Here is a 22,468-nt window from a genome sequence, read left to right as displayed (position 1 = left end):
GCCGCTACTTTGAATTATCTACTCAAGTTTGCATTAGAAATTATGGGACCGCATAAATTTTTGGAATTATTTTGGATTCCGAATTAACCGAGTTCGAAATATCGAGGTTTTACCGTTCACTGTTTTGAAAAGAATAAAGGCGTTTGCCCATTGATCTTTTTCTGAACATTTTTTATACTGAACAGATATGCAATATTCAATGCGATATTCGAAGACATTTTTCTTCATGTTCGGATTCCAGTCATGTTTGAAAAGTTCGATCCCCCCCCCCCCCCCCCCACCTTTAATTAATTCTTTGCGCCCACTCACTACGAGTATCCTGGAATACCTACCTTCAGCGCATCAGTAACCAAAGATGTCGGCTTTGTGAAACGGCAACGAAAGGAGCCTTTTCTCCTTAGTAGTGGTTTATTTGCCTTAATTTTGTATTTTTTATATAACCCACCACTGAGGAAAACAGGCTCATTTCATTGGCATCATGCACCAACATCAGGGAAATTCGTCACGCATGTTGCGGGGATGACAGTTGCCCGTAGTGTTCTCTCGTTCGTGTCGTCTGCACGCTTAACGTCAAACGTGGTTTTTGTAACTAGCCCAGACCCATACCTTAGTGAGAGAAATCTATTGCATTTAAAGCGGAAAGCTCGGCTAGGTGGTGATCTTTAGATTCAAGCCACATGGTAACTAGAGCTGAAGACAAGGAAGGTGGCTTCTGTCTTCTGAAATTTGCGGTAATACTGAGTAGGATCCAGCCATCGGCAGCACGTATTCCGCAGACAATTCGTATCGAGTGGATACCACGTGACCTCCTTAGCTCCTAAAGCCATGAAGACTCTGCGACATGCCAAGCGACACCAAACACATCATTGCCTCGGTTACATGTGCTCTCATCCTTCCATGTGTGGTAACCATCCCTCGCGGTCTTACCAGTGCAGAGGGGGTTGCGCTTCGAAGCATCCGGGTCGCATCGTACCCGCTATGAATGTTGCCGAAAGAAGTTTGATATTTAGTTAATGTCAATCGATCGACTCTCTGTTACAATCGTCTATCGCACGAGCCACTGCCGCATTTCATTTTCGGTCCTGGACTACTGCGGCTGCGTTTTTATGGAGGAAAAACGCTAATGCGCCCGTGTTCTGTGCGATGTCAGTGCACGTTAAAGATCCCCAGGTGGTCGAAATTATTCCGGAGCCCTCCACTACGGCACCTCTTTCTTCCTTTATCCCTTCCCTTACGGCGCGGTTCAAGTGTCCAACGATATATGAGACAGACACTGCGCCATTTCCTTTCCCCCAAAACCAATTATTATTATTAATAATTATTATTATTACTGGACAACTTGTTGACTCCAGCTCGGCATACGAATTTCTCGGGCAGCCGTAAGCAGGGGGGTGACACCCGCAAGCAAGGCGCCAGGTGCACGGGCCCTTGGCAAACGCCTTCCTCCTCACTCTCGCATGAACACTGACCAGACGATGACTCCCGTTGTAAGCGTCTCCTCTCCATCCGCTGCGCAGCAGACTCGTCGCTGTATTCCTAATAACCCCAACTTAATGAGGTAGCCGAAACAGAGATAAAATCTCGGTTACCCCTCGCGAAGAGAATTCCTCAGTTTATTAACCTATCCTACAGTGAACATGCAGGCACGAAACAGCACGTATGAGGCTCTGGCCACTCTCGAGACCCTGATTATGGTATAGTGCACTATAGTACAGTGCACTACACTACACACATACTGCAATATACTCATCCAGTTGGGTCCAGTTGGGTGCAATTAGTTGGGCGGCTAAAAATACACACCTAGAACCAAGCGGAAAATCCAATTCGAACCAATTGAAGTGACCCCGCTAAACCATGAATATGCAGACGATGTCCACAAATGGTCATAACGTCCAATGTCCATGTATTGATATCCCCTGCATGTTGAGTGGACTACTGGATTCAGAAATCAGTTAGTGGGTATATCAGAGGATATTCATACATGGATGTTTTTCGTTCAGCCCATTGCAAGTTTTGGAAATGTGCTAACAACTTACCAGGACTAGATTTTTTAAAGACATACATATATATGTGAACAAGCTGAAATTGTGTTGCCTTAGGAATTTCTTGATTCCTGCTTCTGCAGTCATATTTTCAGAACCGAATTAATTCAAGTGGTCGGCTAGTACCCTCTTTAATTTTATTTTATGCGTGCAAATGCTTGTACAGGACGAATATTTGAAGGAACTACCCAAGTTAGACTGCCAGCTGCATACGCCACGATTTCAAAACCAGAACCATAATTAGAACTCGTTTGTAGTTGAACAGCTTAAAGGGCCATGGGCATCGTCACTAGCCGCGCCGCTAGCCAATCCAGTCCAAGCGCCACCACCAGCGCTGCCATGAAACATGAACCAGAAACATGAACGAACTAGCCCCCAAGCAAACGCTGCTGAAATACCTTTCTTCTACAGTGGGTCCTATTCTGTGTAATCCTTCTTCGACCCCTCAATCTTCACACGTCGTAAACCAGATCGCATTCGCTTTGTGTCGTAGGCGATAGCGCCTGTTGTGTCCGGTTTATGTGTCGCGCTAAAAAAAGGATTTTCCCTTGGAAGAAACGTGCTACAATCGTGCAGCACGGTTTTCCATGGTGTGTTCCTAAGTCACCGAGACTACACCGAAGTGCGCCAGTATCCAATCCTGTAATTTCATAGCGTAGCACTCCCGACGCCGTCGAAACAATGGGTTCACTGCAGTTTTATTAAAGGCGTGCGTTAAGGTCGAGGTAGATACACTTGAAGGCACTTGTGGTCTCAGCCAGAATAGGAGGCACTGTCCTTAATGAAGAACTTTAATATGCTTCAAATTATCGTGGCAGTCTTGTTACTGATGCATTTGTGACTGTAATCGGCCGGAAACAAACAGACCAAAATTACGAAGTGCGCCATATGTAAGTGTAACAACACGTTTCGAGCGTGTTACACGGACAATCTGCCACTTACACGCGCAGTTTCACTGCTGGCATTGACAACATTGCAGGTGGATCGGATTAAACAGTAGCTTTTACTGTGTTCTGAATCCAGTTGTTTTTTTATTTTCTTATTCAACGCAGACGTTTAAGACGCAGTGCTACTAGAAAACATTTCCATTCTTGAGGTGCACGCGAAGATTGGAGCTCAAAGAAGTTTCAAAGTTTCTTTGAAGCTTCAAAGAACAGTTCCCCGAATTATTGCTCAAAATATGCAGTATGAACATTCGTATGCAGTATTTACAGTTTTAGGTATGAGAAGTACCTATGAGCAGGTAACTTATAATACAGCTTCTTTAATTTATCAAATTATCATTAACAAATAAACTTAACAAATGTTTGCCTACGTCACTCATTACGCACTAACAGCTCCACTACACGACATCGGCTCCTGCTTCCTATAATACACACTAATTATGGGCGACAAAAACTAGAATTCATGGGTACCCGCCTATGGAACAGCCTTGATTATAACCTTCAAATTTTATCCACGCTTCACGCGTTTCAAAAACAATTGAAACACTTCCAACTGAAAACTGGATAGTCCATATTGCTTTTATTTATTTATAGTTATAGTTTTTTTATAGTTGTGTAGTATATGTTTACGTGATGTTGTAACCAGTGCTCAACGCCTATTGCTCCAATGTGTTTTTTTCTTAAATAGTTACGTCACATTTTGGTGTCCCCTACATATAATGTGTTAGTTCATATTAGTTGGAACCTTTAAACAATTTATGCTGTGTCCCTGGAGTTTTATTTTTGTATATCGGCACATTACGAGAAATAAATATTCTATTCTAAACATCCTATTCTATGTGAGCGTTTACTTTAAGTGGAGTCAATTCTAATGCAGCAAGGAAACAAAAAATGTATTGAGAGCCTTCTGATGATGCTGCAATGTTAATTAGAAGCAGGCATCTCGTATTATGTTTTCTTAAGTTGTTTAACATTATTTTGCAGCGTATCTATGACAGATCAATACGAATACCTTATTGCAGTCAGTAGGGCATCTAGTTCAGCAAACACTGCACAAAATTAATATATTTGTCATACCAGTAAGCAATGCAGGTAAAGTCATACTACGTAAAGAACAACACGCTCCGTAATTCCCAGAGCACTAGGCTCCCTTATTACAAGTAATTACAAACTTCCACCCTTTGCGATGCGACGGCATAAAAAGTGATAATTTTCTAGCTTTAATATTACGGGAAGAGGCAAAAAATAATAAGTTTAGATATCAAGAACAAAGAGATATTACAGTTCTTCAATTCTTTAACCAAGGCCGGTCAACCCTGGCACGCAGCGAAAGCAACTACTTTTTCGGCCTTAGCAATTCGAATGGTCAGCAATCATTAGGATAGTTTTCGAGTACAACATATGCATAACAAAGAGGCGACACATATTTTGTATTTACTAGCTGCCCATAAAACTCTTTCAGGAAAGAGTACTGCGAAAATGTTCATTCCATCAGTGCGAACCCACCGCGGTGGCTCAGTGGTTAGAGCGCTCGGCTACTGATTCGGGGTACACGGGCTCGAACCCGACCGTGGCGGCCGCGTATCGATGGCGGCGAAACGCACAAGGCACCCGTGTGCTGTGCGCTGTCAGTGCTCGTTAAAGATCCCCAGGCCTACGGCACCTCTTTCTTCCTTTCTTCCCTCAATCCCTCCTTTCTCCCTTCCCTTAAGGCGCGGTTTAGGTAAAGTGTACTAGAAGAGGGCAGTGGGCTCACTGCCCGTCGTTCCCTGATGCCGTTCATGTCAAGCACGAAAGGTGGCGCCACCAGCAACTTCACTGTAGCTTCGTGCTGGTCGGCGCTGCTCGGTCGCTCACATATATGTACGCGCTGCTTTAATTCCTGAACCTACTTTTATGGGGGAAACGGCTGACGGACGCTCCGTACATGATCTGCAAAGGAATTAATTAGTTAGCGTTTTTATGCCGAAAGGCCGCGGCGCGGCGCTGATGTCAACTTCACTGTAGCGGGCCGTGTCGACCGTGTTGGAGCACGTGCGTGAAGCAAAAATCGTTGACATTTCCGGCGCGCCCGCCAGTGGGGGCTTGGCTGGAGAGTAAGCCCACTGCCCCTTCTAGTACACTTTAGTTTAGGTGTCCGCCGAGATTTTAGAAAATTACTGCGCTATTTCCTTTCCTCAAAAACCAATTTTCATTTTTACCAGTGCGAAGCATAGGCCACCATATTTCGAACGCGCCAGCTTCCGACCTATCCACTTCTTTTTAAGAGCCGCCAACATTTCGTCGCTAACAAGACCCTGCACAGCAAAAACGACAGCTTACACCTATTGTGACTTGTACCTCACCTCAGTCTCCTCAGCGAAACGTTGCGCGCTCAGATTCCTTCCCACAGCACTTCGATACCGAAAGGTTTTCTCCGTCCAGTAGCACTACTTGTACGATGTCCTCACAAACTATATTGCCGCAGACGTTGATGACCGTGAATGGTGAAACGTTCTCGAAGGTTGGCAGATGCTTTCACTCTTGGTTATCACTGAATAACAATACGCCCTGGGGAATTGGTTTTAGCAGACACCTCCGTATGGAAACATGTCCGCCGCACGTACAATATTTCATGTGTCACACACACAGTTGTCGGGCCGACCGTGTGTCTCACGATCACGCGTTCTGGATTATCAGTGCCCGCGTGTGAAAGCGCCTCAAACACGGAACTCGCTACGCATAAGCAGAGAAACGTGTCGCAAATAAAGCAACAAACAAAAATCTTGCAGTCGAATTGACTCGAGCAACGCTGACACTGAATGTGTCCGATGGGGGAACGACATTCCTTCCAAATTGTCATACAGAAATTCAGATATCTAAGCTGGTCCTCGGTGCACGCCCGAAGCGAGCCGCTAGCTATCCATCGGGGAAGAGACGAAGGGATGCCAATGAGGAGGAGGAGGAAGAGAGTAAGAAAAATAGAAGAGAAAGCACGCTGTACGCAGCCGCTAACCATGTTGTCATTGGACCTAACTGAGCAACGATATTCTCCTTATTGTTTGGATCTGCACCAACACCTTGGACAATCCTGCACTGCGGGTTTGTGCCATTTCAAAAGACGTAAAGAACAACAACAAATCATAGCGTGTCATCTTGTGAGTGACTCGCTTAGTACGCTTCAGTCTGCTCATAACTAGTTATGAGCAGGATAGCATAATAATAATAATAATAATAATAATAATAATAATAATAATAATAATAATAATAATAATAATAATAATAGTTATGAGCAGGATAGCATGCGGCCTCCCTCGCCAAAAACTGGGCACTGTGGAAAACAGCTATCGATACAATCATAAGAGGCGCTTACAAAACTGCCCTCAATCTTCCAATACCCACTTCTACAGAACGACTCCTAGAGCTTGGTCTGGACAACAGTTTTACCGAGCTCCAAGAAGCCCTCTTGGAAAGTCAAAAAGAACGACTTATAACAACAAATGCGGGAAGGACGATCCTGTCTTAATCATGGAAATGGCCGGGGCTGGAGACAAGAGGCAGTAAAAGCTCCCTTCCAATCCAAACCCGAGAGAATATCACCGTTAGCCCAATCCCGCGTCACATGCATCATGCTCATCAGCAAGGCAGGCGACAAGCGAGAGCAAAGGCACTTCAGAAACAACGAGAAAAAGACCGTGAAGCAGTCTACGTAGACATTGCGACCTAACCCACGCCGGGAAAGTTCTCAGTCGCTGCGATTGACCACCAACTAAAACAGGCTATCCAAGCGTCTATCTATGCAGAAAACCCCTCCTCTGCAGAGCCTCTGGCAATAGCTATCACCATCAAACACAAAGACCAAAAAGGAGAGCCCTCCCACGTCATAACAGACTCCCAACAAGCCTGCCGAGACTTTCTTAATGGGAGGCTTCCCTCAAGAGCAACAGAGCTACTTGGCAATCTAGGCCACACACAAATATGGACACCTGGTCACGAAGGACTAGCTGGCAATGAGGTAGCTAACGACCTAGCCCGAGATTTACCCAACCGGGCGGATCCTCATCCCTACCCCGCGCCCATGCCTAGCACCTATGGTGACAGATTAGAACATATTAGGCTGGAGCGCAGAAAATATCCACCCCCTCACAAAAAAAACTCGACTCCTCCGAAGCCATAGACTGGAGGAAAATTCAGACCAACACTTTCCCTAACCTGTTCATCCTACAGAAGATTAGCCCCACTCAATATCAGAATACATGCCCTTGGTGTGGAGCTTGCCCTGCGCTTATCGTGGGAATGCACAGCGAGACCAAAACACTTAACTGTGTCCAACCCGACATATGAGCAATGGGAGGTGGCCCTGACCAGCGTGGCCCTGGATCAGCAACTAAAGTTGGTTCAGCAAGTCCGTCAGTCAGCGAAAGGCAGTGGCGCCTTGGAGCAACCTTCCCGAATTACAATAAAGGTTTTATCTCTCTCTCTCTCTTCAGTCTGGAGGGTTCCTGGCGGTGTATTATGTGAGGGCCTCGATAGATGCGCAATCATTCTTACCACGCTGTCTAGTATAAACTGGTAGAGTAATGTGACTTGGTGTAATGAAATGTACGAATTTAGGAACCGATAATATCTGATTCCAGGGAGGCATGAAATACGACCTCATAAGAGAAATTAAGTTATTTATTATAACGCCTCAAAGTGTTCTCGTTTGCAACGTATTCTGCTCAAAATGGTGCAGTACCTAATTACCTATGCAACGTTATGTTTGATTAATAATTTGCGAAATAAGATCCTATATAGTCAGAAGCAAGTGAACGTTTTTACTTTTGCTAAGCATAGTGTCTAAAATTGAACATGATAAATGATTCCTCCTCCAAATTTCGCAACAGGATTTAAAGTTAATTGACCATGAAAGAAACTGGAGAAATGATAGCAATTTTTTTAAAAAAATGTGTCGTTTGATAGTGACATGTTTTGAAATATCTCCTTGGGAATAGGGGTCGAGAAACCCCGGAAAGCAGCCGTTAATTGCAGGTTCATTAAACATTCTCGAAAAAGGATGGGTGTCTTCGAGCGCCGCTTATCGTGTGGCTAGTTGCTGGGATCGCATCTGATTGGTTTGTTGTGCCTGATGGCAGAGCTGGAGGCATGCAAGGATATAAGGAGAACATAGATGATTCATTGAGAACAGAAAATAACATTACAGTTGTGAACTGGCGATGAGGTCTACGTCTAAAGGAGGTTCCATATTGAACAAATTCCTACACCGAAGCGTTGAGCTTCGTCGGGCGTTATTTGGGCAGCCGGCGTCTAAGTCCAGGTCAGTCGGTGCCAATCTGGACCACCCGAATCATGGCGCCCGTCGTGACAGGAATCTGGGATCTCAATTCCTCCTAACCAGGCGTTTCCAGAAGGGAGAAGTACGTGTAAGGCTTCAGCTGTTTGCACTTAATGGGTTACATACTGCCACACTGCTGACACTCTGCCGGAGCCACCTGCTGGCCGAACCCCATCTCCTAGCACGTGGCCGAGCGTCTTCTTTGTCTTCAATGAGCGCTTTGGTTCGGCGATCCTGGCCCCAGTAAACGGCCGTGCTTCCCGCTTCCTGCTACGTTTGTCGGTGACACTTGGTGGAGGTGATGGGCCTCCTATATGCGCTGACCCCAACGATATCTTTGACGCTGCTCCCCGACGCGCAGATGTCAAACCTGTCCGCAAAGCAAGCCGCTCCCTGCGAGGCCTGCAACTCGAGGCCTGCAACTCGGTCAAGGCTTATGCGAGCTATGACATCTACCACTGGCAGCCAGACAGGATAGTACTCCGGCAGTGCCCCGCCGTTCGTCCTTCTCGCACCTCGGTCGCCACCGTCCTTCTGCGGCGACTGGCTCGAGGACGCAGAAAATTAGTTGGCGAGCTTTGACCGTGTGGCCGCATTCAAGCAATGGGACGATGAGCAGAAACTGATGAACGTGTATTTCGCACTGCAAGACACGGCGAAAACGTGGTTTGAGAACCACAAGGCGTTTTTGTCCAACAAGGCAGCTTTCCGCCTTGAGTTGCTCGCCACATTTAGCTCGAGCGAACGAAAGAAAAATGCTGAAATTGCCTTTTTACCTATGTCACAGCAGCCCAGCGAGAGCGTGGCCAAGTTTATAGAGGACATGACCCGCCTCCTCAATCGGGCAGACCCTGCCATGCCCGAAGCTACAATAGTACGGAATCTTATGCGTGGGTTGAAGGAGCAGCTGTTTGCTGGCTTCATTCGCAACCCTCCGAAAACCGTCGCCGCCTTCGCCCAGGAAGCCACGAGCATGGACCGTTCATTGCAGTAACGGAGTGTCCAATACGGCCGCCAGGCAAATGTAGCGGCCGCTGACTACTGCGCGTCCGTGCCAGCCCCCTGGGACGAGGACCTGCGAGAGCTTGTGCGGAGCATTGTCCGCGGAGAACTGCGACACCTCCACTTGGATGTTCCACCTGCAAGCATAGCTTCTACACCGGACGTCCTCCGTGAAGAAACCCGGCGAGCGGACAGCCACCACCAGCACCACTATCGGAGCCGCACGTCACGTCTTATAGCGATGCCCTGCGCCGCAACAGTTTCGCTCCGTTGCCAGGCTACGACCACCTCACCGCTACTTGGGCCCATCGAACAGCAGCAGGACCTGTGCCCTTCTATCAGCAAAGCGCACGTGTCGCGCACGTCCAACAATCACCCGCTCTGCTACCACTGCAGGGAGCCCGGTAATATTCTGCGGAATTGCCCGTACCGGGAGGGGGGAATTGCCCACCCCTCAGCTTCTATCCTACTTCCGCCCTTTTTTCCAGAGTGCACTCTCTGCGGAGAATCGCGCGCCACCCTGGACCACATCCTCTTCGGCTGCCCTGCCGATCTTCCCCCATAAAGGGACAGCCCACCATCGGAACATTGCAGGAATGGGAGGCCTGCCTTGCGTCGCAGGACCCGGACACCCAACTTCCCTGTGTGAACCGGGGTGCCAGTGCTACGGCCCTATGCAGTGTTGTAGGCGTTACCGAAAAAGGTAACTAAATACGTTACTCGTTAGGCTAAAAAAATGGCGGTGGTTTAGCTCTGGTTGAACCTGGAGTGACGCGATAGCTACAGCTGGCCGAGTGGAACTTGCTCAGTTGAATTACAAACTCAGTCTTTCGCCGCTCCGTTTTGCAGGGCGTTCTTTCTTCTTCGCACCACTTGACACGGCACATGCACATAGCCGTGCCAGTCGGTTTCGCCGCCGCGCCGCGCCGCCGGCAGCAGCAGCTGCTCCGCACCACGTGGCTGGTCACGCGACCCACCAGTTGACGAACCACGTGATCAGCAACGGCGGCGCGCCGCCGGCAGCTGCTCCGCACCACGTGACCAACCACGCGACAGCGTGGAGGCGAAGCCACGGGGTGGCGGCGCCGCCACGCTAGGCTCGAAATGCTACCGTAATGTAGCTATCGCTACAAAAGGAACGCATTACCGCTATACGTTGCCTACAAAAGAGGTAACGCGTTATCGTTACCGTTACCGAAAAAAAGTTACGCACGTTACTTCGCCGTTACTAAATGGCCATTAATTTTAATTAGCCTCCGCCTTAAGTTCTCACGATAACAATTTGTAAAGCTCACATTTCGCATAAAACTGTTAGCTCAAACAAGATTTTACGAGAATACTTTGCACAAATCTGCAGCAGCTTAGCAATCTTATAGTCGCATAAAAAGTTGCCTGTAGAGTTACATGTGATGGCTTTTATCTCTGTGGCACATGGTGAAGCCATTTTCTGAATGTGACATTAAACACAAAATGACATTTAATCACCAATTCTAACTTCACAAAGAAAACGTCGCTGAACTCTCAACAAATTTAAGGTAATTCTGAAAAATGTGATGTACCAAAATGCTCCGCATGCTTCCGCTCTTTAGAGAGCTGTGGGTGTGAATGGTTTGGGAAGGGGAGATAGGTGAAGGCAAGCGTGTAAATGTGTGCTCGTGCCCTGTTTCGTGCTTTATGGCTATTCTATCCTTTTTTAAGTTGATTATGTCGTCAAGGGCAGGTGTTTTCTGGCATGCATGCGAGCCGCAACAAGGGTTGTCGAGAGCACCTACACATTTTGTCTATTTACAACACCACTTTAGGTGTTCTGCGCTTTTTTTTCTAAAAAATGGGGACGAAGTGGGTCACAATTGTAACAAAGAGTAACTAGTAACGTGACACCTAACGTTACCGAAAAATGCTAAAGTAAGTACATTACCCGTTAAAGTTTCGAAATCGTAAAGAGTACGTTACAAGGTTACCGAAAAAGTACCGTGTTTCCGGTAACGCCGTTACTTGTAACGCGTTACAGCCAACGCTGGCCCTACGTGGTCTGCAAACATGGGCGTAATGTGAGGGCTGCGTGGTGGTTCTGAGACCCCTAACCCTAAAGAGTCCAAACTCGCTTGCCAATAAAGTTTTCCATACATCCACCTCGTACCGGCAGATGGATTTAGAGGATTTTTACCTGACGCGCCTCGACCACGCTGTGGTGAAAGACCAAAGGACATTAAGGAGCACCTGGCCGCTCACGCGCTGCCCCCGACCTCGCAGCAGCGCCAATCCCGATCGTCATCCCCGAGGCGCTTTGCTTCGCCCAGTCTGCCCTCATCCTCTCGTCAATTTAAAGGGCCGTCCCCTTGCCGGGAAAACTCAAGACGGCGTCCTCCGGCTGTAGGGCCGCCGCTACTGCTCAGAGTCAGCATCAGCAGCCTCCACCCGACGATTTGACGCGACGGCTCGAGCGGCGACGACCCGATCCGACGACCTCACCGACGTGCTGCGAACGACTGGTCGCCGCTGAAATTTTAGTAACCGCCGACAGTTATGAAGTGACCGCATTCGTCGATACCGGCGTTGATTTTTTTTTTGTGATGAGTATACAGCTCGTCACAACTCCCATTAAGGTTCTGACACCTTGGTCTGGACCAGTGATCCTCACCGCCGGTGGCCGCGTAGTGACGCCGATCGGCGTCTGCACCTGCCGCATCTAGATGCGCTGTCTTACTTTCACTGGTACCTTTGTCGTATTACGTGACTGCTCGAACGATCTGATTCACGACATGGATCTGTTTCAAGAGTATGGTGCGGACATAGAGCTTCGGGAGCTTATGGTACCTTATTCCGCCCAGCGAGCCGTTGACACCAGCACAGAGTCCCGCAGAATAATGTTGCGCATATGTGACGACCGCATAACGATCCCTCCGCGAGCAAGCAAGTTCTTCTCAGCCGAGTGTAATGACAGCACCGGCACTCTTGGCATCGCTGTAGCAAAATGCCATTGCTGCTCGCTCGGCAAGTTTGTGTAGTTAGAGACATTGTAGAGCTTGCCAACGGTCGCACCGACATCTTAGTGACAAACTTTACCCGGGAACTTTAACATTTGACGAAGACAGCGGTCGTCGCTTATTTTGGTGAGCTTGGAGAGTGTACCAGCTAGTGTTCTTTGTCCACCACATCAGACCTCGACGAGGCGACGGCTACAGCCACTTCGAGCGACGTGAACCCGCACCTCTTGGCCAGTCAGAAAGGTTGCGTGGAAAGCCTCTATTCTTTCCGCAACTGTTTTCCTTCAACTTCCAAGGTCCGCCAGACGCTGCTTACCAAGCACCGAATTATAGTTGCCGATGACCAACGACCCCTATGTAAGCGCCCTTATCGGGTGTCTTCAAAATAACGTGACGCCATCCGCCGCCAAGTTGCCACGGAATTTTGTCACGGACGGCATCGGCTACAGCTGCAAAACTGGCAGGTGGAGCATCTAATCGGAGGTTGCGCAGTTCTTCGCGGACCACACTCCGCACAAGCTCCCGAAGCGCCTGGTCCCCGGCGACTGTCAGTGACGCACAGTAGTTAGTGGCCGCAACACTTCCCTGACAACCGTACTGTGCACCGAGTTCCTGCAAGGAACGTTCCATACCCGTAGCTTTTTCGGTTAAGTCAGCGACGGTTCTTGGAGGGTCGCGTATGAGGCCAGCGAAGAGCTGCTCCTTCACACCACGCATGAAGTGGCGCACCTTCGTAGCCTCGGGCATGGCAGAGTCAGCCCGATTGAAGAGACGTGCCATATCTGCAATAAACATGGCGGCGTGACCTAGAGCGAAGGGCAACTTCGGCGTTTTCTTTTCGTGCGTTTGTGCCGAAGGTGGCGAGAAGCCCACGACGGAACGCTTCCCAGTTGGTAAAGGATGCCTCATGATTCTCGAACCATGTCTTTTCGGAGTCTTGGAACGCGGAATACACTTTTCGTAGCTTACGGTCGTCGTCCCACTGGTTAAAAGTGGCCACACGATCGAAGCTGGCTAACCAGTCCTCGACATCTTCGCACCGATGCGCGTTAAAGGATGGCGGCGAGCGAGGTGTAAGGACTACAACCGGCGGGACAGTGCCAGAAGGCTAACCTGTCTGACTGCCAGCAGTCGACGTCATGGTACGCACCGACGTCGTCAGTGGCCGACACTCCAGGACTCGCAGGTGGCGGCTCGCTTTGTGGACGGGTGTTGTTTCCAAGCGTCGCGGATGAGCGTCAGAATTTTCCTCGGGGTGAGCGTTCATGGGATATTACCCAGCACCTACAAGAAAATGTCGCCGACAATCGAAGTGCGACTCAAAAGGGGCTTTGAATCTAATGACCAGGTAGACCAGCAGCACGCACCGGAGTGGAAGCGTCGTCTTCCTCACTCCGTCACGAGCCAAGTAATGCCGCTCGGGCGCATGGCGGCGCTCGCAGAATGTGAGCAGTGTGGCAGTATCGAACAAGTAGAGAATACTCATGAAAAAGAAATCGATTCTTTTTCACTTTAGTTATATTACAACACGCTTAGTTTTCAATTTTTCGCTGCGCTATTTTCATTCCATACAGCAGAAAAAATACAAAGTTATGCTTCTAAAAATGCTATTCAGAAATCGTCAAATAAAATCTCAAAACTTCATTTGATAGAATGTTAACGGTAGAAAATTATACACGCATCACATTTGATCTGCGTTGCGCTGTTTTTAATTACAGCGTTCGCAAAACATTGATCTGCTGGTTAAATATTGACAGATTTATCGAGGTAAGACGCGTCATTTCTCGCGACTATCTCAGAAGTCATGCCGAAGAAGTAACACCTGCGTATCAGTTCATTGCGGAGATAACAGATTTGGGCTTACACACAAAAGTTCGTACCATATACGGGTCAGCACAAGTCATACATAAATTAAAAGGAATGCACTTCAGAAAAGATTGGGCTACTGAAAGAAATAGAATGCTTAGGTGATCCGCATGTCTACAGTACTGAGAGCAATATCGCATAACTATGAAGCCAAGCGGTCGAAATGTATCTAAAAAAGAACAGATAAACTAAACAGTAAAAAGCATAGAAAAACGTATCACAGTGACGCAGATTTTCGCTGCACAAACTCGGACACATCGCTGCATCAGCCATGAGGTAGCGTAACGTCCTCGCAGTGATTCTGTTCGCCCGCCTCCGTGTTGGGCGGGCAGTGGTACGCGGTGGCGAAGTCGGCGTTGCCCCTGAGTGGCTCGTTCACCAAAAGCGTAGCGTCGAATGCGCCACTGCAGCTGTAATAGGCATAGCGCGCGTAGAAGAACTGCGCCTCGGACATCCAGCGGAGGCTCCAGGCGGGCCGCATTTTGTACCAGCTGGGTCTTGCAGCCGCAGGTGCGACGCCTTCTCTGGATTGAGCAGGCGATGACGCGACCACGGCGGCGACGCGTAGCCCCATCTTCAACGCCTCCACTTGGAGCGCGAGTGCGGCGTCCATTGCGGGTGTTGAGCGCGCCTCGCAATCCCTGCATCCATGTAGCCGGAGCCAAAATTTTTTATATGAGGGCCTACCTTATCTTGACATGGTTTACGCAAAAAGCGTACAGGCGCTAAAAGACGAAGACAAGCACACTCAAGACAGGACAGGCGCCAACTTCCAACTAAGTTTATTCGTGGAAAAAAAAACCGCTTAATAACCACACCAGCAGGCAAAGATAGAAGAAAAACAAAAAGCACGCAGTGACAGAGCATAGTAACACGTGCCAAAAGGATCAAACAATGATTAGAAGTCTGATAATGACCCACTGAGAAACCTAATCTCTTCTTCTGAGAGCGAGACAGATGGCTTGCTTATGCAGATATGACCCCTCTGCTTGATGTAATAAACTTCTCTGATTTCACGCTCTAATTTGTCTTTAGACCTTGCGATGAATTTGGTGTTTTCAAAACCTGGACGACACTTGCAGCTTTTGCAGTGAGTGGCCATGTGGCTCCCATAACCATTTTTTATCGCAATCATTTTTTATCACAGTCTTTTAGCGCCTGTACGCTTTTTGCGTAATCCATGTCAAGCTACAACCAACTAGCTCAAATGAAAGTCTTGCTGCAACATATTTCTTCTCCATTGAGCACTGTCCTGTCTTCCTTCAATAACCACACTGCAATTTCTACTTGCGTGAACCTCATCGCTGCAGCGACATGCCCTTCCCGCATGATAACCTACTACTTAAACCGTAGACTGGTGCCTCCTGAGGTTCAAGCCATCTTTGGTGTTGTTCAACCATCGTGGGGCCATACTAGAAGGATTTGCAAGATCTTGAAGTCTGAAGCGTGGCGTAAAAAGAGGTTGTTCAATGACTGGTTGCGCGTCCTGTTGGACCATGGAACACAAGCGCAGAGGACCATCCAAGACTACAAGCGGCTGGCGGCACAGACAACGGAATTTCTATGGCACAGGATTAGAGCAAGCTTCCCCAAAGGGAAGGAGGTGCGACAGTCTTCGGCTGACGTCAGGGTGCTTGGTGATGTGGTTCTCGAACCCCGTGTGAAGTCAACCCTCGAGAAAGGCCCTAAATTCAGCTTTGAGCCTATGATAAAGAAACCTGAGCTTCTTGCCCTGACTAGGAAGGTGGCAAGAAGAGCCAGAGACAAGGATGAGGACCGAGCGGCTTCGGATGCCCTGGATTGCCTGATGCAGCACGTGAGCCGTAGCCCCCCTTCTCATCCTCCTTTTTAGAAGATCAAGGGCTACTTGAGAGAAAACAACCTTGAGATACTTCAAAGCGACAAGGAAGGTGGCTTCATTGTCCTTCCCGAGAAGCTAATGAAAGAGAAAGCAGCTGAAGCTCTGCAGAAGAACTTTGTCGCAGTGAAGTTCAATCCTGGCACGGTCAAGAAAACCGCTGTAAAGCTGCTAACTGACATGAATTTGGAACCGCTCAAGAAAATGGTGAAGAGCGCAGACAGAGAGTTCCTGGATGTTTTCTTTAAGGGCAAGTCTCACAAGCCTGGATGCCCCCTGCGCTCGATTGTTTCGGAAAAAGGGTCCTGGCAGCTGTGCGTTGGCCGCTTTCTCCAGTGCCATTTAAAGTCCCTACCTCTAGATGACCCTTTTCTTGTCCGCAGCTCTAATGAGGTTGTTCAAGAAGTTATAAATGGAATGCCAGGAGCACAGTGGGCTTTTTCGATTGATGTCAATGACCTGTATTATTCCATCCCGCATACCGAAATGTTGATTTCCATCAAAGACAAGATTGCATGCATTGGTGAACTGCCATTTCAGGACAAAACAGGTATTAGTTGTGATGATTTCTTGACACTTTTAGAATTTTACCTTTCATCGACTGCCGTTTTTTCCAACCATCAGTTTTATGTTCAGCGCGATGGTGTTTGTATTGGGTCGTCCCTTGCGCCTTTATTGAGTGACATTTATTTATCGTGTGTTGACAAACGTGTCAGTGACCGGCTTTTATTGACCTCTAACGTTGTTAGGGTATTCAGATATGTGGATGACTACCTAATTGTGCTAACCGATCACGTAGGTTCGAAACCAAGCGCCATTTATGAAAACATTGTCACCATTTTCAGTAGTGAATCCAAGGGGCTTCTTTTCACTCAAGAACTTCCCCGCGATAATAGCCAGCAGTTGCTTGACCTGAGACTTGTGTTTAGACAGGACAGACATATTTGTTGGTCCTACAACCCCAGATCGTGCAAAGAGCTACTCCCTTTCGGTAGTGTACATTCCAAGCTAATCAAGCGAGGAATCGTTGCGACATAACTGAATGCAGCCTTGGAAAAATCTTGCCAGCATGAGATGGCACTGAGCTTTGATGCGCAAACTGAACGCATTCACCAAGCCGGGTACCCAAAACACCTCATCACGAGTATTAGTGAGAACCTTGTAAAAAAGCGCAAGGTGGCGTCAAGGGGTGAACAGGCTCAGAAAGACAAGGACAAAGTAAAGAAACCGACGGTGGTGATTCCCTATATTCATCGGCTTTCGCACAATCTAAAGAAAGTAGCCAGCAGGTATAAGGTCAATGTGGTTCTATCTGCTCCTTGCAAGCTGTCGCGCGTGTGCACTTTGAACAAAGCAAGAATGGTTAGGTAGTGCAAAACTAATCACCAAATCCGCGCCACTGTTTGCACTACTGACGTTGTGTATGCTGTGCCTCTTAGCTGCGGTCTGGAATATATTGGCCAGACAGGTCAATGATACAATGAAAGAGTGAGGCAGCACAAGTTTGCGATAAAAAATGGTTATGGGAGCCGCATGGCCACTCACTGCAAAAGCTGCAAGTGTCGTCCAGGTTTTGAAAACACCAAATTCATCGCAAGGTCTAAAGACAAATTAGAGCGTGAAATCATACCTTATTACATCAAGCAGAGGGGTCATATTTGCATAAGCAAGCCATCTGTCTCGCTCTTAGAAGAAGAGATTAGGTTTCTCAGTGGGTCATTATCAGAGTTCTAATCATTGCTTGATCCTTTTGGCACGTGTTCCTATGCTCCGTCACTGCGTGTTTTTTTTGTTTTGCTTCTATGTTTGCCTGCTGGTGTGGTTATTAAGCAGTTTTTTTCCATGAATAAACTTAGTTGGAAGTTGGCACCTGTCCTGTCTTGAGTGTGCTTGTCTTCGTCTTTTAGCGCCTGTACGCTTTTTGCGTAAACCATGTCAAGCTACAACCAACTAGCTCAAATGAAAGTCTTGCTACCTTATCTATTTGCGCTGAGAAGAGTGGGTATATAGACGTCATACAGTACAGTGCATTTTTGTACATTCTTTATGTTAACAAGCCCCGTGTTCCTGCTTAAAATGCTACGCGCTTCAAATTTAACTTTTCAGCAATAAACGATGATTCCAAACAGATTTCACACAGACCTATACAGTTTGTAAGTTTTGTCTCAAATAGATACCTATTTCTAATGGATACCTATTTCTCTATAGATCGCATTCACGACAGCAGTGTTTTCAAATAACGAAATACTTGAATTAACGCAATGACTGTTAGAGGTTTCATCCTCGTCTTATAAGATGTTAGTGCTGTTCGAAAATGCTGTTTGTAACTGACAGGCAATTTCCGCGGGAAGATTTCATTCACATGATCCACGAGGCAAGGAAGGTGCTGAAATGCAGATATGGTGTGACAAGTTTCAATTCCAATCTCGACCAGTACGCTGTCGCTACAGCGCGGTGGATAGCGGAATCTTCACCTCACAGCAGACAAACATCTTAACCGACAAGGCTTGCATAAGCGTACGCCAAGTTATAATAAGTTATATCGTGAGTGTTTGTTTTCTTAATGAATTCGGATCGGAGTAACACACATTACCTGAACTCTTTGAGCGCCGCCTTTGTTTCTCGAGACCAGCCCGTCGATTGCAGCATGTTGCTCCACATCAAGGCTGCCATACGACTCGCAATCACTGCGGCGTCGGCGAGCAGTGGATCGAGGGTGCCCGAACTCAGCCAGCCGTATCCCAACGACGACACATACAGGGTGGTCTTGCTCAAAAAGTACAGGCGGTTGCTGGCTCTGTTCGCGCTGTCGTCTCGAATCCAGGGCACACCTCGTCGCGCTTTTTCCTTTTTAGCGTCGAACTCGAAGCTCAGCGCCAAGAACATGTTTCGAGCGAAGCCCTGCATGGACAACTGAGGCACAACCGGCTCCTGGAACACCAAGTCTCCGGGCAGCATCAGAGTAAAGTTGCCGATCACTGTCTGGAAGTGCTCCGTGTCATTTCTGACCGCCATGAGCCGCAGGAATGGGGCGTATTCCACGAATCTTCTTCGCGTCTCCTCGAAGATCTTGTGCAGCTGCTGGTCTCTCGCCGGACTCGCGAGGGCCGCCACATAAGTGACGCGCCATAGCTGGCCGCTCTGGAATACGTGGTCGTTGCAGACTTCCTTGCTACGCATTGTTGGCGAATTCAAAGTGCTGCCCTTTTGTATGTAGCTCATGGCTTCCAGAGCGACAACAAGCAGCACGTAGCACAAGGACAATGGTTGGTCGTCCATCAGGAGGCGTATGTCCATGAGGAAAGCAGCCTTGGAGGTCGTCCGAAATTCCTTAACCTTGTCAATGTCAATAAGAATCTCTAGAAATATATCCTTCAGCTGCGACGCTTCCAGACTGCCAAAGATGTCGCGTATTTCTTTTAAAGACAAGGAATCAGGCCGCTTGCGGGAAGGTGAAAATTTTCTTTCCCATGCGGACATATCATACCGGGTGTAGTTGGTGCCGAAATGCGCGCTCAGGATGGAGAGAGCAGTGGTGTAGCAGGAATCGTCGCAAAATGCTTTGTAGTCTGTGGTCCGGGGTACCCTTCTTTTTAACATGAACCCTCTTGTTCTAGCGGTCGGGTTGATTATCGTGAAGATAAACTTCAGATGGTATCGCCTGTCCACAGCGAGGGCGAAACGGAGCAAATCTGCGCCACTCATTCGGCTGGAGGTGTTGCCAATTTCCAGCACGGTCGTCACGACATCTCTGGTTCGCTGATCTTGACGCCAAACCTCATTGAGGCACGAAGTGTAGAGGGCGTGAAGTGCTGCCGCAGCCGGGCTGCCGTAGTTTTGCGTTCCTTTGATGATGTTGGAGGTGATGTCCCACTGCAAAATTGCACAATAGAGCGACAATCAATTATTTAATTAAAGAGGCGCAACTAAGTTTGTTCACAACGGCCTTCCTCGCCGCAAGACAGAACAGTGAGATGTAGTTGAACTTTGGGGTACAATAAAATTGAGGAATCGCATTGCACGCATAGTACCACGGAATCCATCTTTTTGGACTGTTTTGTGTGGGTTTGATGTCCAAGTGGTGGTAAGCTAAGGAAAAGCACATGCGGAGAGTGTCCGACATGTTAACATATATCCTGAGTAGCACAACATGCAGCGTCTACAATCTTTCGGGGTACTAAACGTACAGCGCGAACCTCAATTCGCAGATTGCCAATGCATTACATGGTTTATCTTGATCGTGCACAGCTTTTGTCCTGAAGCACAAAGGTTGAAGTTCTCGCCGAATCCGGGTATGTCCCATGTTGCAAAACAGGGAAGAGAGAACAACTGTTTATCAGCTTCAAGGGTACTGAAAGCTGATGATGCACAGTAATTATGTCTCACCATAGGCCAAACAGGAAATCCAGTGGGCTTTCAGTTTTGAAAAGGGCTGTGCTTATTGCTCTTACAGTTTTAACGTTACCGCCAACCACAACCGGACACTACAGAACCGAGTCGTAGGGCAACTAAGCCGTAGGTTGAAAGCCACTCGTGCTTTCAACCTTCAAGAAGCCGACCAACTGACAAAATAGTTCGTGTTGTGAAACCAAAAAAAGTAAACACAGTAAAACCGTTTTGTGGACCCAGCATGATACTGCTGAACAATTCAGAATTCAAACATACCAGCCCCACAGCAAGAAGCGCCTTCAGCTCATGAATATTTACAAACATTTATGCAGCGACTCACTGTATGAGAATTTCGCATTCCAACTTTTTAGAAAATGCAGAAGGATGCTGTGAGCTCTATGCTTTAAGTCTGGATGCTGAGACTGTAGCCGCCCTGCTTTTTACATGCCAGCTCAAAAGAACCGGTGCTTCATCAACTCAAGAATTCACTCAACTTCATCTCTAGAATTCCGCATGCATAGGACCGTACACTGACCATCACACAATAAAAAATAACATCACGGCGCTTTGTGGTGTCTCCCCTCTTGTCCGAGTTCGTCTTTTCGCTGTGGGAATGAAGACGTGAAATGGCAACTCGCCCAGCAACTGATTTTATCACAAGTACAATCTGTGTGTGCCAATAGAGCATAAACTTGGTAAAAACCGTGGCACACCAGCTATACTTCAGGAACGACAAACACAGTTTTAAAGCAGTTGATTTTAAATTTTCAAAAAAATCCCCCGACTAAGTCATTTGCATTCACTAAGTCTAACAGATTCCATTTGGAATCATGCAAGAAAGCATAAAGAACCGAATGAATCTTAATATTCTTGCTTTATTGAATTATCCCCCTTCTACAGACGCTGGCCTCAGGATATCAGCTGTTAACACACAATTACCAGCACTCAAATTGTTTAAAATTCTCCTCGGAACGTGAGTTACCTCCTAGAATGCATTCAGAAGAATTGAGCGAAATTCAGCCATTAAAACACTTTGAGATTAACCGGTAGATGAGGCCAGCAAATGCTAGGTTAAAACAATGCCGATATTAAGACTACCGGGATGTACGCGAGAAATCCTACCAGCATGTCGTTGGCCACGTCTTGCTGGACGAAGCCGTGGTTGATGGCGTTCTTGCAGATGTATGCGAAAAAATCTCTGCAAGGCGGCTTCCTCTTGTCGATGACGGCGAACAGCCTGCCTGCCTCGTTGGAGCAGCAGAAGCCAGTCCCAGTGCCGTTCTCGTCACGCTTGGCAACCCCTTCGACGGCGAACCAGAGAAGCGCGGCGGTGGTAACTGCCAGAGCGGCTCCGCAGAAGCAGCCAAGGCAGGTTCCGGCTGAGAGTTGCCCTTTGCTCCGCCAAGGTGAAGTCCGAGATGCTGGGCGACCGCCGCCAAGGGGCGAAAGCAGGTCTTCTCCCGTCAGCTGAGGCTGCATCGTGTCTGCCTTTCGCTTCTTCTGGAAAATCCCCTCGAGGAGCGCGTGCAACTGCGTGTTCCTAGCGCCACCTTGTGCTAGAAATGTCCGGCACAAGTCTCGTGCTCCCACTGAAACTACCCTACCTTGCCATGAATTGCAATGCAACTTTTCATCCTATAGCGTTCCGGGTGGTGTCATATGCGCCTGTGTGTGTGGGTGGTGTCATACTTCGAAAAAAAAGTCATCACCTGAAATAAACTCACTGCGCAAACCTCAACGAAACATCTACGTGTTGCGTCCATAACACGCTTTCGCAATCGCACGCGTCATCATCACCATCAGCCTCACTACGCTCACTGCAGGGAAAAAGCCTCTCCCATGTCTCACTAATTAACCCTGTTTTTTGTCATCGGCGGCCGCCGTATCCTCGCAAACTTCTTAATCTCATCCGCCCACCTTTCTGCCGCCTTCTGCTACTGTTGCCTTCTCTTGGAATCCACTCCGCTACCCTTAAAAACCAGCGGTTATCTTGCCTTCGCATTGCATGCCGTGTTCGAGGCTATATCTTCCTCTTGATTTAGACTAGGATGCCACTGACCAGTTTC

The 22,468-nt window shown here is 47.9% G+C and overlaps 1 protein-coding gene across 1 annotated transcript; it reads right to left on the bottom strand.

The window, feature by feature from the left end:
- Positions 1–14,049: 14,049 nt before the first annotated feature.
- LOC144105237 (uncharacterized) lies at positions 14,050–21,942 on the bottom strand. The gene is made up of 3 exons (XM_077638383.1): positions 21,525–21,942; positions 18,607–19,886; positions 14,050–14,796 (listed from the first exon to the last, which is right to left on the bottom strand). The coding sequence occupies exons 1-3, from the start codon at positions 21,879–21,881 to the stop codon at positions 14,421–14,423; spliced, it is 2,013 nt and encodes a 670-aa protein (XP_077494509.1). The 5' UTR covers positions 21,882–21,942; the 3' UTR covers positions 14,050–14,420.
- Between the last annotated feature and the right edge of the window lie 526 nt (positions 21,943–22,468).

This window comes from Amblyomma americanum, chromosome 9 (assembly GCF_052857255.1).
Source record: "Amblyomma americanum isolate KBUSLIRL-KWMA chromosome 9, ASM5285725v1, whole genome shotgun sequence".
Taxonomy (NCBI): domain Eukaryota; kingdom Metazoa; phylum Arthropoda; class Arachnida; order Ixodida; family Ixodidae; genus Amblyomma; species Amblyomma americanum.
This window is presented reverse-complemented; position numbering and strand designations above follow the sequence as displayed.

Excerpts from the sequence above, each read along its gene's own strand:
- LOC144105237 (XM_077638383.1), bottom strand. The coding sequence starts at position 21,881 with ATGCAGCCTCAGCTGACGGGAGAAGACCTGCTTTCGCCCCTTGGCGGC. Across the intron at positions 19,887-21,524 it reads ACGTGGCCAACGACATGCTG|TGGGACATCACCTCCAACAT; the intron begins GTAGGATTTCTC and ends GCAATTTTGCAG. Across the intron at positions 14,797-18,606 it reads GCGGCGCTCAAAGAGTTCAG|GGATTGCGAGGCGCGCTCAA; the intron begins GTAATGTGTGTT and ends ACATGGATGCAG.